The sequence below is a fragment of the Phlebotomus papatasi genome, chromosome 2 (genome assembly GCF_024763615.1).
Source record: "Phlebotomus papatasi isolate M1 chromosome 2, Ppap_2.1, whole genome shotgun sequence".
Classification (NCBI taxonomy): domain Eukaryota; kingdom Metazoa; phylum Arthropoda; class Insecta; order Diptera; family Psychodidae; genus Phlebotomus; species Phlebotomus papatasi.
Genome location: NC_077223.1, coordinates 44,001,518 through 44,015,711, shown reverse-complemented (window position 1 = coordinate 44,015,711; position 14,194 = coordinate 44,001,518). Strand labels below are relative to the sequence as shown.

Sequence of the window (14,194 nt, the reverse complement as noted above, 5' to 3'; positions counted from 1 at the left end):
TGATTTTACTGTACGTTATTATAAAACACAAATTTATTAGAAATCACATTAGGTTATGCCTGAGATATTAAGATGTTTCAAAATTTCTTGATTATATAAATAAATGAGCAATAAAAATTAAATTATTAGTAATATCCTGTACAATTTTTAAATCCGAAAAATTTCGTGAAATCAAAATTCACATTCCTTTCTTTTCAGGTATTGCATATCATATGTCTATTCCACTCTTTCCTATTCTTCTTCTTATTCCTGTGAACATCACTACAAGTTCAAGTTTTAGATAAATATCCAAAAGTATGAGAGAAAAAAAATGCGAATTTTTGATTTCGTGAAATTTTCTTAATCTGAAAGATGTGTATGAGGCATTAAAAAATAAATATGGTCAGCAAAATTTTAATTTTGGTTCTGTGATTCCTGCAATTCTTTATTACGTTTTTACTGTTCAAACTCAAAGAGAGAGCAGTTATATAATCGTCTTTTTTTTCAACTTTTCACTGTTCTGTGGAGCTTAAACGGTAAGAGATATCGACTTCCAGTCTTTGATGACCCCCAATAAAAAACAAAATCTCGACGTTTTTTTCCTCTCACCCCCCCCCCTCTAACCCCTCCAAAACCATGTTTTTTGGATTTTCTAAAAATTGGCCCAAGCTTTTTCAATGATTTTCGGTTATGTTTTAGAGCTAGTCCAGGCGACCATTTCGCCCAAACATACCTATGACCGGAAAATTCGCCATTTTGAATTATTGAAGGTCAAAAGTTAACCACTTTGGAAGGGTAATTTTTCAACCGATTTGGTTAAATATGGATTTTTTGGAAAGGTATTGAAATTCTGAACCCGACTGCATCAGTTATAATCGGTGATGGGTCGGGAAAGTAACGGTAATAGCTCTGTTTAAAGAAAAAACTGTTTTTCGCACTTTTTTCTTAAAACTTTTATGAAAATGTCATAGATTTTTAGGTTCTCAGTTGCATGTTGATAAAAATTGCATTTCTACTAGCCAAATTTTTATTGTTTTCTAGTAGTTCGCAATAATTCCTTTCAAATTTAATTTTTAATAAAATATTCGAAATATCCAACTTGGTATTGATGAGGTATGATCTAAAATGCTGAAAAAAAGCAGAAAAAAAGGTTTCAATATCAGCAAACAAAGTCTTTAGACTCATGCGCCAGAAAATCTCAATTTATTCGAAAATAAAAATCAAATGCAATATATTTCTGTAAATAATTTCTTTCCAGTGTGTTTATACAATAGTTGAGATGTTTAAAGGTCTGTACTTCAAGCATTTCCTATGATACACGAATCACAATCAAATGTTCACTCATGGTACACTGGTAAAAATAAAAGGGTCAAATTGACCCTTTTCAAAAGGATGGATCGTATTTGACCCTTTGAAAGGTTCACTTTTGTATCTCTTGAAATTTAGTATGCACATTTATCACGAATAATCATGTTTTATTGTAAACTTATTACTGATATCATATTTCTCTCATCTGAGCGAACACCAAAGATCACTTTTTCATTGTTTTTTTATTCGTTTATTCCGGAATTAAATAGATGTCAAAACCGTGACCCTTTCGAAGAGTACCTGGTGACCCTTTCAAAGAGTCAAATATGATCCATCCATTGGAAAAGGGTCAATTTGACCCTTTTATTTTTACCAGTGTATGTATATCAAAATAAAAATTGTCATTATACAAAGTATACCAATAAAATGTTTTGTAATATTTTTCATGATTTTTTTTTCCTTTAATATGGGAAGAACTAAAACGTCTTTGGATACTGAGGCACTTAATGTTTCTGCTTTGATATTTCATTGCAGTGACTCCGAAGATACTTCATGTAGTCTTGCATAAGGGTCGTATAGGCCTTCAAGAGAATAGTAATTAGATGTTTTTGGTCAATAATTTCCGTAAAAGAAAAGACAGCACTTACCGTCTCGAGAATTGACTTTGGGATATATCCTTTCAAGTCAAGACACAAAAGCCATTCGTAAATGCAACAGTTTTCCTCACCAGGAATCTCTCTTGTTACCACGCAAGATATTAGGTTTTCACCCCTAGAAAATAGTGAAATAGTTTTTTTTTTTCGTAAATTTGGTCAGTAAGTTTCTTTGTTTCCCTATACCCGTACCTCACGTATTTTGTCGTCGCTCCAAATCCTGGATATTCAATTGCAACAGCAGCACTTACGTAAACCCTCAGAGACCTATTGGGCCAATCTTCAGCATCTTGGAACTTTACATCTCCAATCTCATTTTCAGCTTCCTCCTGCTCAGCAATGCTAGGAGATGCACTGAAATCTCTAGCTCCTAGACTCTTACTGAGTGACATGGGAGCTCTCTTTTGGTATGCTTCATCCATACGTGGCTTAGAAGGCGGCTCGCTTTTAACAGAACTCTCACCCTCAGACTGTTCCTGAACTGTCGGCAATCGTCCTCTGGGATACAGCTCACTCTCCTCATCATCTTGGATCATCCTCCCATTTTCAAAAGTTTCCCATGAGCGAAGATTTACAAAGTCGCGACTCTTGACGAAACCACCTCCACCTGGAGCTGAAACTTGGTACGAGATATCTGTGCGTGGGTCGATTCGATGGATGACCCTTGAATCCAGGAGGGTGGGATTCCATTTGGGCATTTCCTCAATATTTATGAAGAGATCCTCAACCAACTTCTTTGCATTGCTATTTACTCTCCCCTGGAAATCATGCGTGAAAAAAAGAATTTTGCTCCTTAATCTCAAGCAATCATTCATGCAAAATTCTCAAAAGTCATTGGAACAACTCAATGATGCTGAGTCAGTGATGGAATTAGGTGATAAACTTCAAATCAATCGGCAATATAGAAAATACATATTTTACTTGACTAGCTTCTAAAATCAATAAAAATATAAGTTGTAAAGAAGACTAATTCACTGAATTTTCAGTTTCTTTCCAGGAACTGATTGAATACCAAATATGTGAATGTCAATTGACTGTTGCAATTCAAATTGTTTTATTCTAAAAGAGTTAACCCATCTGCGAGAAACAGTGAAATTTTTTATAAACTTATGGGAATGTACAATCACTTATTCTTTTTAAGTATTTTAGAAACTTCAAATGCGAGTTATTTTCAAAGATTTTTCTGTATTTTACTAGGACTATTTAAAATCTTAATATAGAAATGAAAATCACTGAAGAAAGCTAATTAAAGGCATCCACAAATTGGGAGCAATTTCGTCAAAAATTGCATTTCTGAAGGAAATTACCCGCAGTGCTATAGGTAGAAACGTCAAAATTCTGTCAAAAATGCAATTTTTGACGTAAATTGGTCTCAATGTGTAGAGGCCTTAAGGCAAAGAACGCGAATTAAATAGGTCCTATTGATAAATAAATTAAACTACTCTCACCACTTTAATCTGTTGAGAAAAGTATAAAAAGTTAATGCCGTCTTCAGAACTAAGGTTTAGCCCAGTTCCAAAAGGATTCAATATACTTAACAGCAATAAATTTTATTGATTTTACAGAATTTAATGAATCATTTACCCATAATATCCAATCCTAAGTCGTAATTTCCAACAAAAAAAATCTTGACTGATAAGAAATTGCAGAAGTGAAGTCATATGGCGTGAAGCGGTCTTTAGACGAGAGGTTTAGCCCAGTTCCTGAAGGTCTCTAATTCCTAAATAGCGAGCAATTTTATAGCTTTTCGAGAGACTAATAGGTTAATTATCATTAACAATCAAATCCTAAGTAAAATTTTTCCAAAAAATTGTGATTGATAAGGAATTAGAGCAATTAAGCCATATGGCTAAGCCTTAGGTCTGAAGCCCGTAATGCCGGCTTCAGACTGGAGGTTTAGCCCAGTTCCTTAAGGTCTCAAAAATCTTAATAAAGCATGGAATCGTTTGAATTTCGCCAACACTTGATATGGTTTTGATAGTTTCAACTATTGTTTACTTTTTGTTTGTTAGTTAACATTTTTAGTCCATTTCATTAGTTTTATTTTGATACCACTCTCGTTAAAAAATATTGATTTTTGGTTGAGATATGTCAAGAAGATGGAGATACAAAATCCAAATGCGACTTATGCGGAAATAGGAAAACTCACCGGAAAGTCGCGCTCAACAGTCCGAAAGGTAGTATTGCGATTCAAGGATACAAAGACGATTGTCCGAAAGCAAGCTGGTGGTAGGAAGCCTGGAATTCAAGACCGCGACATGGAGAAAAAGGTGCTGGGTTACTTTAAGAGGAACCCTTCTCTATTTCTAATGTGGCCAAAAAGACGGGTATTTCACAATACCTAGTTCATAAAATTAAGAAGAAGAATGATTCAGTGACTTATAAAGCCCAACCTGAACCTCATCGTACAGATAAGCAACGACAGTCCGCCAAAACAAGGTCCACAAAGCTGAATGATCACCTTCTTAAAGGTTTTGAAAGGTGTGTTTTAATGGACGACGAAACCAACGTGAAAGCCGACTTCCACCAATTGCCTGGACAACAATACTATGCGAAAAAGACTCGCACCAGGTGTAAACAGCAAGTTCCAGAAAAAATACTTGGTTTGGATGGCAATTTGCTCGTTGTGTTTTTCGAAGTCAAGAATTTTTCATGACCGGGATCATGAACAAAGAGATTTACATCGAAGAGTGTCTCAAAAAACGTCTTCTGCCGCTCTATCGAAGACATGATGTTCCACCATTGTTTTGGCCACATCTAGCATCAAGCCCATCAAGCCACTACGCTAAGGATACGATTGCGTGGTTCAACGACAATGAATAGAGTCATTTATGTGTAGAAAGAGTTTAATCCGCCCGACACACCGGAACTGCGTCCTATTGAAAACTATTGGGGAATTTTGAAGGAGGATCTCCGGAAAAAGGCTAAACCAGCCAATAGTTTGCCTGATTTCAATCAAAAATGGAAAAACGCCGTCAGAGCCCATGGAGAAGAGCTTGTCAAGAACCTGATGAGGGGAATTAAGAAGAAGGTGCGGGAGTTTTCTAACCGGTCATTGGAATAACACAAAGAAATGGTTTCCAAATCTGCATTAGGTTTTTTTTATCTACTGCGACTAAGATGTGAGAGCCATTTTTCCATGGGGAAATTCATTCGATTCCACGCTTTAACAAGCAATTTTATTGATTTTTCAAAATCTAATGAATCATTTGCCCTTAATATTCGATCCTAAACAACAGTTTCCTAAAGAATCATGATTGACGAGGAATTATAGGAGTTAAGACAGATAGCTAAGCCTTAGGCCTGAAGCCCGTATAAGGGCCTTGACAGACCTGAGGATTAGCCAAGAGACGGCGGCTTAGCGTAATTATATTAGAAATAATGGTTAAACTAGATTTCCATCATTTTCCACTAAGACCGTCTTCAGACTAGAGGTTTAGTCCAGTTCCCGAGGGTCTCAAAACCTTAAACACCAACCGATTTTATTGATTTTTCAAAATCTAATTGGTAATTTGACTTTAATAATTCAATTCTAAGTCAAGTTTTTCTAAAAAATCTTGACTGATAAGATATTAGAGAAGTTAAACCATATAGCTAAGCCTTAGGTCTGAAGCCCGTATAAGTCGTTTCTCGGGTTAAGTCATAGGTGTTTCTAAGGCATAAGACTTAGTACAGAAGCCCGTATAATTCGTGAAAAATGTCCAAATTCCCTTTAAGGGAGGGGTTACGTGGGTCAAAGAGACTGGAAAATAGCTTATTTTATGTAATTTTTTTTTCAACAAAAATAATTTTAGAGAAAACACAAGGGTTCAACCTGGTTCTTCTCCTCCTTTATTCTCTAGCCAACGTTTCGGAGCTGAATAGCTCCTTCTTCAGGTATGAAAATTGGTGGAAAAAGGGTGTCCAGGTAATTCTTTCATTATCACTTTGATATTTATGGGCAATGTGCACATGATTAAATTTAGTTGCCACTTACCGTTAATTTATAAACTTTTCCTAATCTATCACGTTTAATACTTTGAATTGTGTCTGAACTTGGTGTGACTTTTTCCACTTCCCAATCTTCACTTTCGAGCAGCTCATAAGCCTTTTTTACGCATTCCAGAGCCATTCTCTTATACTCCTCATCCTGCAATAGATCAAATAAAACTCATCACTTAAAGATCTTATCTTTAAATTAATATTTTTCACCAAATAATTCACAAAAACTTTGGACATTCTTCCTTGGGAATGACTCAATCTAAAGTACCAAACCAACTGATTTCGGATGTAAGAGATCAAGCAATTGGGACTGATTGAATATCAATCTGATCAATAAATATTTCATGAAGATTACTTCTCACCTTGTCTCCTTCATCGTCACTGTTGTGAATGGATTCATAGGGTGAATAGAAATTAGCTATACTCTCCGTTCGTCGGCCTGTTCCTGTGGAAGTGGCTAAGAAGGGCGCCAAAAGAGGTCCACGATCGTCAAATGTTGAAGATATTGCATTAAGATAACTCTGTGCATGTTGCTCCTGTGGAATCACTCGACAATCCAAGAACCAAGCTTCACCCCAGGCTATCACGAAGCTAATCACAATCAAAAGTACTTGAAACACTGGCTCAGGCGAATCTGCCCACTAAAATGACAATAAATTGAATGTTAAAGGACTTTTTATTACCCTGTGATGTTTTTTTTTAACTCACATTGTAAACAAAGACTTTCGAAATAAGAAATGCACATGAACCGGATGTGGAAGCCTGTAAGAAAGTAAAAGTCAAGATAAGAATTTTTTTAATTGTAAGAATTATGCCTCAATTCTCTTCTATTTGGACGAAAAATCTTACAGCGAATAGCCTTTCTTAAAAAAGAATTCGTTTTAGGATTTTACACAGCTATAGAAGTTTTGGAAAGCAGAAAAAATCAATTGAATTCAATTTGACGAACGTGACGAATATAAAACAAAATATCTCAGTGCGATCCTTTGTAAGCATTAAAATGTTATACCTTCTAAAAAAGGATCATATAATACTCAAAAATGGAGTGGAAGACATAAATCTTTGGAACGTGTTTAACCTTTTTGACATACAAAAAAACGAATAATTGCACTCCAATTTAGGTGCATTATAAGACAAAACCGTTAAACCCAAAATTCGGAACGCCAAAAGATCGTAAAACCAACAATATTCCGAAAAGATAAAATTCCCAATGAGTCGAAATTTTGAAAAGCCAAAATCTCGAATAGGTCAAAATTAGAAAAGCAAATTGAAAATTTCAAGATTCAAGATGATGGATAATTTCTTAATTTTCCGTTGGTCAAGAATATTTCACTAGGTTTTAAGCATTTACATTATATATCCACGTTTTATTTATATACTGTCATGTGCTATTCGGGATTTCGACCCATTTTGGATTTCTGTTTTTGTGATTCTAACCTAACCTAAAACCTTTAGGTGTACTAATTTTAAAGAGAGTTGTTCCAAATCTTTTTAGAGTAGCCCTTACTTTTATGATCCCAAAATTTACTTCAAAATAGAAGACGCTCTTTTCGTTAAGTAAAATTTAATTATTTCTTTTAACTATTTTCAATTTGGACATCCGCATATGGTATTCTATGATGTATCTTTTTCATGAAATACTCACAAATTTTGTTTTTTTTTAAGTACCATACGAATTTTGTTAAATAAAATTCATCTCGGCTGAAGTATAAGCTTAAATGTAATACTTTATAAAAGAGTTTTGGTAGACCTTTACCAATGTTTCTATACAAAAATAATTTCGCAATCTTAATTCTGATATTTTTTTTTGACATTTTCTAGCAAATAAAAAATCTTCTACAGTGCCCGCTCTCTAATCCGAATCGGTGTAATCCGGACGAGTTATCGACGGTTACATTTAAAATAATTTTGAGGTCATGTATGCATGTGTCTTCACCAATGAAAATGATTTATCCTGTAATGTTTTTGTTTAATAAATGAAGTATAATAGCATAGAATTATCTAAATGTCTTTTTTATCTTCTTTAACCCTTTAACGACGAGACACTTTTTACGGACCGAAAATCAACTATAAAAATTTAACCGATAAACAAAATCAATGAAACATCTGACTTTGGACAATCCACCAGAATCTGATTCGGTGCATATTTTATCTCTACGACAAATTGGGACAAAAATAGCCCAAAAATTTAAATCACTTTTCTGGCAAAACTAACGAATAATAATTTTTAGTCTAACTGTGTTATCACACTTGCACATTAAAATTTTAATATGATTCACATTAATTGTCGCTGGTGAGAGTCCAAATGTGTAATTTGTGTGTTTGAATCATTTTATATTCAAAATTTGATCTATTTGTTGATAAAAAGGTAGACTTGACCCTTGATTTATAGCATTAATGCGAAAAATTAATGCGATTTTCTCTTTAATTTTTTAATGTAAAAAATATTTATGCTTTAGGTAAATTTAAACTTATTTTTGCAGGCCAAGTCCACTTCTTTATCAATAAATAGAAAAAACCCAAATATTAAGTGACTCAAAGGCACAAATAACATATTTGGACGCTCACAAGCGACAATTAATGTGAATCACATTAAAATTTTAATGTGCTAGTGTGATAACGCCGTAATGAAAAATATTATGTATGAGTATTGTAGTTTCTTTTTCCAAAACAGTTTTGTTTAAAAAATTGCAAGTATAAAAAATAATTAAAAACATTTTCAATATCAGAATTTAAAAGTTCGTAAGTTTTGAGCTTAAATATTTACTATATAGCAAATAGCTGGAGACTTGTAAAAAATATCCTAGATTCCTTCAACCTTCTACTTTGCAACTACGTACAAACGTAAGAAAAAAATAACTTGGGATAGTCAGGAAAAATGATTTTCTTCATGGGACACCGGTGTTCCAATCGTCCTTAAAGGGTTAAAACTTTTATTCTAATTCTACAAAAAAAAAAACCTTGTATTATATTTTCGAGACGTTGAATAAATTCAAAAAATCCATCCGAATTACGAAGCGGACGTCTGTCATATTGTCTCCCAATCATCCGGATTACAAAGCGGGCTCTGTATTTGTGGTATTTGTTATATTTTTTGTTTAATAGAGTAATAAATTGCGTTTTAATAAAAAGAAAACCTTAAATTGAGTCTGTGTTTAAATCAATATTGATGTCAGTTAAACTGTATGAATTATACAGATTTGTTTTTGCTTTCCCCAATTGAATCACAAAAATGCGCGGTGTTTTTATTACACTTCTTATCATCCTAATTAAAATTGTACATTGTTATCCGGGTGCTTTATTGTATGAAATGTTTAGAGGAATTGGAGAATATTACTTCCTTACTTGCTTCCTTACTAAGAAATTTTTGAAAATTGGATAAAGAAAGCGGAAGACAAGGAAATCAACCTTTCCAGAATTTGTATATTGGCTTATGGTTATCTTTGGTCATCATTTTATTTTGACAAATTCGGAACTTTGTCTTTTCGGGATTTTGCCTTTTCGGTCTTTTGGCGTTCCGGATTTTGGCTTTGAGATTTTGAGTTTAACGATTTTGGCCGCTACCGCTTTTAAACCGGAGTGATTTTTTATAAGTGTTGATAAGATTAATTTTGATCGCTACCTGTTTGAGCATCGTGATCTTTTGAGAGATCATGTTCAAAAACAGTTCAATTTAATAAATTGAAATTGAAATTTACCTTCTCATAAAACCACGTCATTTACTTAGTATAAAACGTATATTCAAATTTTAGCATTACAAACTTTTTTGCGATTCTGAAATGTATTCTATTTTATAAGGAAGAAATACTCTTTCGAATGAAATAGTTTGAATTCTTGTCAAGGAGCCAATTAAAAATCGTTTTAATATCGTAAGATTTTTATAAACTTTGAAAAGATTTAATTAAGAAGTAATCCACCTCTTCACAACGGTATGAAATTATAGGAACCTTGTTCGTGAATTTTGTGAGAATGCCAAGGAAGAATCACTTTTATATTAAACTCACCGCAATGATGATCCAGTGATTGATGTAGAGAATGGCATAGAAGAGTATGAGGACAACAAATCGACAAATTGCAGCCATAACAATGTCGAAAAGTGACGTATAAATAGTGTAGTGAACAACTTGCGTCCGTAGTGCATTATAAATGTTATCACCTGTAATCTGAAGAAGAAACATTGCAGATAAAAATTTATTGATATAACTCCTTATCAAATAAATAAAAATGATAACAAACCATGACACAAATGAGCCACAAAAGAGCAATGAATACCAAATCGAAAGTGACAAAGAGGCAGAAGAAGCGCCGAATGACAGACATCCGTCCATCATGCTGGTATCCAGAAATGAAGTCCTCAGTAATTAAATTAATGGAGTGGGACTGCGAACGATTACCTACTGTAAAGAAGATAAAAAAAAAACATTCAAAAACATACTTGAGTAACCCAAAAGTCAAATAACTTACTATATTCTAGACTAGGATATTGTCTCTCGTACATAACATCTCTCAGTCCCCGCTGAGCCATGGTTTTTCCTTTGCTTTCCGTTCCACTCACATTCTTCAAATCCTGTCAGATTTTCACGAGTCTTCTGGAAAAGGAATTTATTTTATTATTTTATTACAAATCAGTTTAAAAATCTACTGCAATGTTCAAAATATAAAATGTTGAGGGGTTGTTCATTGTCGAAAACAATGTTTACAAATCGTGAAATGTAAAAGGGATTGATAATGTATTAAACACGTATTATAATTCGATTATTATAGTCATTTTTAATTTATTCAGTGTATTCAGGAACGTATTAAATTTGTAAAGAAAAATATTGTGATTACCGACCCTTAACTATGGTTTTTTCTTCCAAAAACAGTTCAAATAAATGATTTTCATCTCAAGGCTATAATTCGGGAGAACGACATATATTAATTGGCACAAATATTACGTGCCTTAGTCGATTCAGTACAGTTTTTGAGCAACTGAGATATAAAGAAGCTAAAACTAATTTTCATGCTCAAATCAATCCCAAGTAGCATAATATATTGTTTTTTTCGGTTAAATATTATTTTTATTCATACAACATAAGACTAATAAAAACAATAAGATAATTATATTTCAAAAGGGAAAATGCATGTTTGAAAGACTATTAAAGTACTACGGCCAGGTATTACTTTTTGCATAGGAAGCCTATTAAGTTAAGCGATTTGAGCAATTTTCCAAGTTTTTCGCGTAGTTTTCGAGTAGTTTTCATGTCCACCAACTTTGAATGCTACCTTCGCCGTACGAAGTGCCAAGGCTAGCGACAAAAGTAAGATCAAATACTTGCTATTAATATAATTTATAAAATATAATTTAGGAATACAATGTGTGTGTGCTTGCACCACTTGTCAAAAGTAAACTAAACTAAGCTAAAGCTCCTTCTGACTCTCTCTTAGACAATTTCTCCATACATCTACATTATTATTTGTTATATAGAATAATTTCAGTTTTCAAGTAAGATTGTGATTAAAATTTTTGCCTAAAATACTGGAATAACGACAATTGCCTTATTAAACTCTAGAAATATAATGGTCTATCTTGTTTAGAAATTAAGGACTTCCGAAAACAGGGTAAACCTATTATTTCAAACCAATCTTGGTCCATTAAGATAGAGGCGTGCAATAACCGTTTGAAACCGAACAAACGTCAAATGAAACTTGTACAATAAGAGTCAAAACGCTACCTGAACAAATTTATTTTGACGTTTATTCGGTTTCAAACGGTTCTTGCTTACCTCTGCATTAAGCGCTACATACGCCAACCCTCAGCGAGTACAGTTGCCTGAAAAAGCAGCGTTTTCAGCATTATTTGCGGACCGATCAGCAAAAATATGCTGACTTGTTAGCAGTTCTCGAACAAAAAGTGCTAACCAAATGGAAATGGCACTGCCTCGCTAGTGTCGCTTTTAAGTTAGCAGAATTAAGTTGAAAATACATATGTTTTGAGTTGAATTGAAAGCGGTTCATATTTGGTGTTCGCTGGGCCTGACTTTTATTCAGTCTAAAATATAATATAAAATTGGTTAAAGTTATCGGCGCATTACTAATTTTTTTACGATAGATTTACTTCCATATTATACTTAGTTAAACCTATAAAACAATTCTTTATTTTTTATTCAAGCGTATTTGAGACATAGGGGGAACTGGGGCACCACCAAACACGGGGTAGCACCAAACACTGCAATTTTTTAATCAGATATTCGACTTCTAAGGACAAGACCTAGGAATTTGTAGGCACTATGGAGATGCTTGTCTACTGAGGAAGTGGTTGATATAGTCCAAGTAGTTAAAAAATAAAAATTAGTGTTTTGTACTACCCCGTGTTTGGTAGTGCCCCAGTTTCCCCAAAGTGATTGATATCATGTTTCTAATTAAATTTAGTAATTATGATTTCACAATGAACAACCCCTTGATTGCAAAGTAAGTACAATATCGCTGATAAATGGATGAACAGACTAACAAAACGATGTTAATTCACTTATAGAAGAAAATTTCATCAGGTATTCCAGGAAAAAGTTTATCAATCTTTGTGAAAAGAAATGATAAGGTTTCCAGAGAAAGAAATTTTCCAACAAAGAGCAATACAGTCAGTGTAAAGATGGTCACACAATCTCTCGTTCATGAACTTTTTGGCTTATCGCTTTATCAGCAATATTGTGTGATCATCTTGGGCAAAATAAATGTTTGAGCTGAGAAGAAATTTGTGGAAAAGTTAAATTAAATGGAGTGTGAAAACTTGAGGAATAAAAGTTGAAAAACTATACAGAAAAGGAATGAGATAAGGCTACTTCTACGTCACGATAATTACCACTTTTATCACATAAAAATTCTTGCTCATTGGGATGGATCTCTCATCATGTTCTTTTATGTTCTCTTAGCAAGGAAAAACACTCAAACACTCTCTATCGTTCTTTTTTTTATACGAAGAGGAGTCTTGCAAAAAAACTGAAGACTCCAAAGATAAGCAGGAAACTTATTAGTAGAATGTATTTCAATATTAAGGGGATGAAACTTAGATTCATGATTTCCCACCACAGCAAGATTATTCACTGCGAAAGAATGGTCCTTTGAACAGAATTTTACTATAAACAAATGTTGAGAAAATATTGCAAATTCATACGTCAAAAAACAACTTGCCAGTATACTTTGCTTTTGCTTTGAACTTACAGAGAATTTTCCGTAATTTATGAGTGATTTGTCTTGCCTTATCACTAAACTAATAATTTATGCACTAAAATTTATTAATTTTACTCAGAATTTTCAATGAATTGTAGATTTAAAAAAGCTTATTATGATTTTTCAACCATTGTGACTATGACAGTTTCAGATATCGAGCTGTCACATAACATCGTCAAGTCAACAATTCCCCTTGGAGGGGAAAATATTTTAGCAAATGGTGGGGAAAAATGCCCAAAAGTAGGCAAACTTACCAAAAAATACGTTAAACTTGAATTCTATTATCTATACTTCCCAATCTTTCATTTTATCGGTTTCTCAATTCTCCAGAGAAGAAATTTCACAGAGTTCCAATCATCCTTTGGGGCATTTTCACAACAAGACGAAGGTACAGAAAATCATGCATAATCCCAAACATTGTGAAGAGATAAAGTAATATGTAAAATACATTGGGACTCTGCCAAGCCACCAACTGACGATGCTCGATTTGAAAAATGATTATAATTTTAAATTTATAATTACTGGTTTGAGGTATAGAGACCTGTTATTAAGACAGGGCTACCGTTTAGAAAGATCTCTGGCTCTCATCTTTGGCCTCACTCGCGAGAATGAAGAACAACTCCCAGAAGCCACAGACGACACAGACAAAGTGCATAAATCCCGTAACATCCACCACAGATTTAAATTGTTCACAAGGAAATAGATTAAACTTTACAGCCAGTGGAATAGCCATAATCGAAATTATTTCATAGTAACTCTCATATGTTGGTTATTCTTACGTTATTTTGACGGTAATTTCGGTCTGTAACTAATTTTATATCTTTTTTTTTTCTTTTTCTAACTCAAAATCTATTGTCTCCATTTATACTATTTCTTATCTATCTTAAAACATTATCAACACCTTATAATTATTTATTTTTAGAAAAACACTGTTATTTTGTAATTACTGCTCAATAAGTGCTACTTGGGTATAAATTATTCCACGCTTAATTTTAAAAAATAATAATAAAAAAAAACAAAATTCACAATTATTGTCTTCCAGCGAACAAACCCTTTTACTACTCGAA

At 33.3% G+C, this 14,194-nt stretch overlaps 1 protein-coding gene across 5 annotated transcripts; it reads right to left on the bottom strand.

Annotated features, from left to right (window-relative positions):
* Nucleotides 1-1,159: 1,159 nt before the first annotated feature.
* On the bottom strand, nucleotides 1,160-13,289 carry LOC129801214 (steroidogenic acute regulatory protein-like). Of its 5 annotated transcripts, none has more exons than XM_055846046.1 (11): nucleotides 13,119-13,283; nucleotides 12,760-13,000; nucleotides 10,386-10,510; nucleotides 10,158-10,318; nucleotides 9,926-10,084; nucleotides 6,630-6,683; nucleotides 6,284-6,562; nucleotides 5,917-6,069; nucleotides 2,133-2,698; nucleotides 1,935-2,058; nucleotides 1,160-1,868 (listed from the first exon to the last, which is right to left on the bottom strand). In XM_055846046.1, the coding sequence occupies exons 3-11, from the start codon at nucleotides 10,444-10,446 to the stop codon at nucleotides 1,791-1,793; spliced, it is 1,635 nt and encodes a 544-aa protein (XP_055702021.1). In that variant the 5' UTR covers nucleotides 10,447-10,510; nucleotides 12,760-13,000; nucleotides 13,119-13,283; the 3' UTR covers nucleotides 1,160-1,790. The 5 variants fall into 5 exon arrangements, with proteins under 5 accessions (XP_055702021.1, XP_055702019.1, XP_055702020.1 ...); XM_055846045.1 differs by having other exon boundaries at nucleotides 1,671-1,868; nucleotides 12,760-13,033; nucleotides 13,119-13,289; XM_055846047.1 differs by having other exon boundaries at nucleotides 1,671-1,868; nucleotides 10,386-10,507; nucleotides 12,760-13,033.
* Between the last annotated feature and the right edge of the window lie 905 nt (nucleotides 13,290-14,194).

Excerpts from the sequence above, each read along its gene's own strand:
- LOC129801214 (XM_055846045.1), bottom strand. The coding sequence starts at position 10,446 with ATGGCTCAGCGGGGACTGAGAGATGTTATGTACGAGAGACAATATCCT. Across the intron at positions 10,319-10,385 it reads ATATCCTAGTCTAGAATATA|TAGGTAATCGTTCGCAGTCC; the intron begins GTAAGTTATTTG and ends TCTTCTTTACAG. Across the intron at positions 2,699-5,916 it reads GAAAAGTTTATAAATTAACG|GGGAGAGTAAATAGCAATGC; the intron begins GTAAGTGGCAAC and ends CATGATTTCCAG.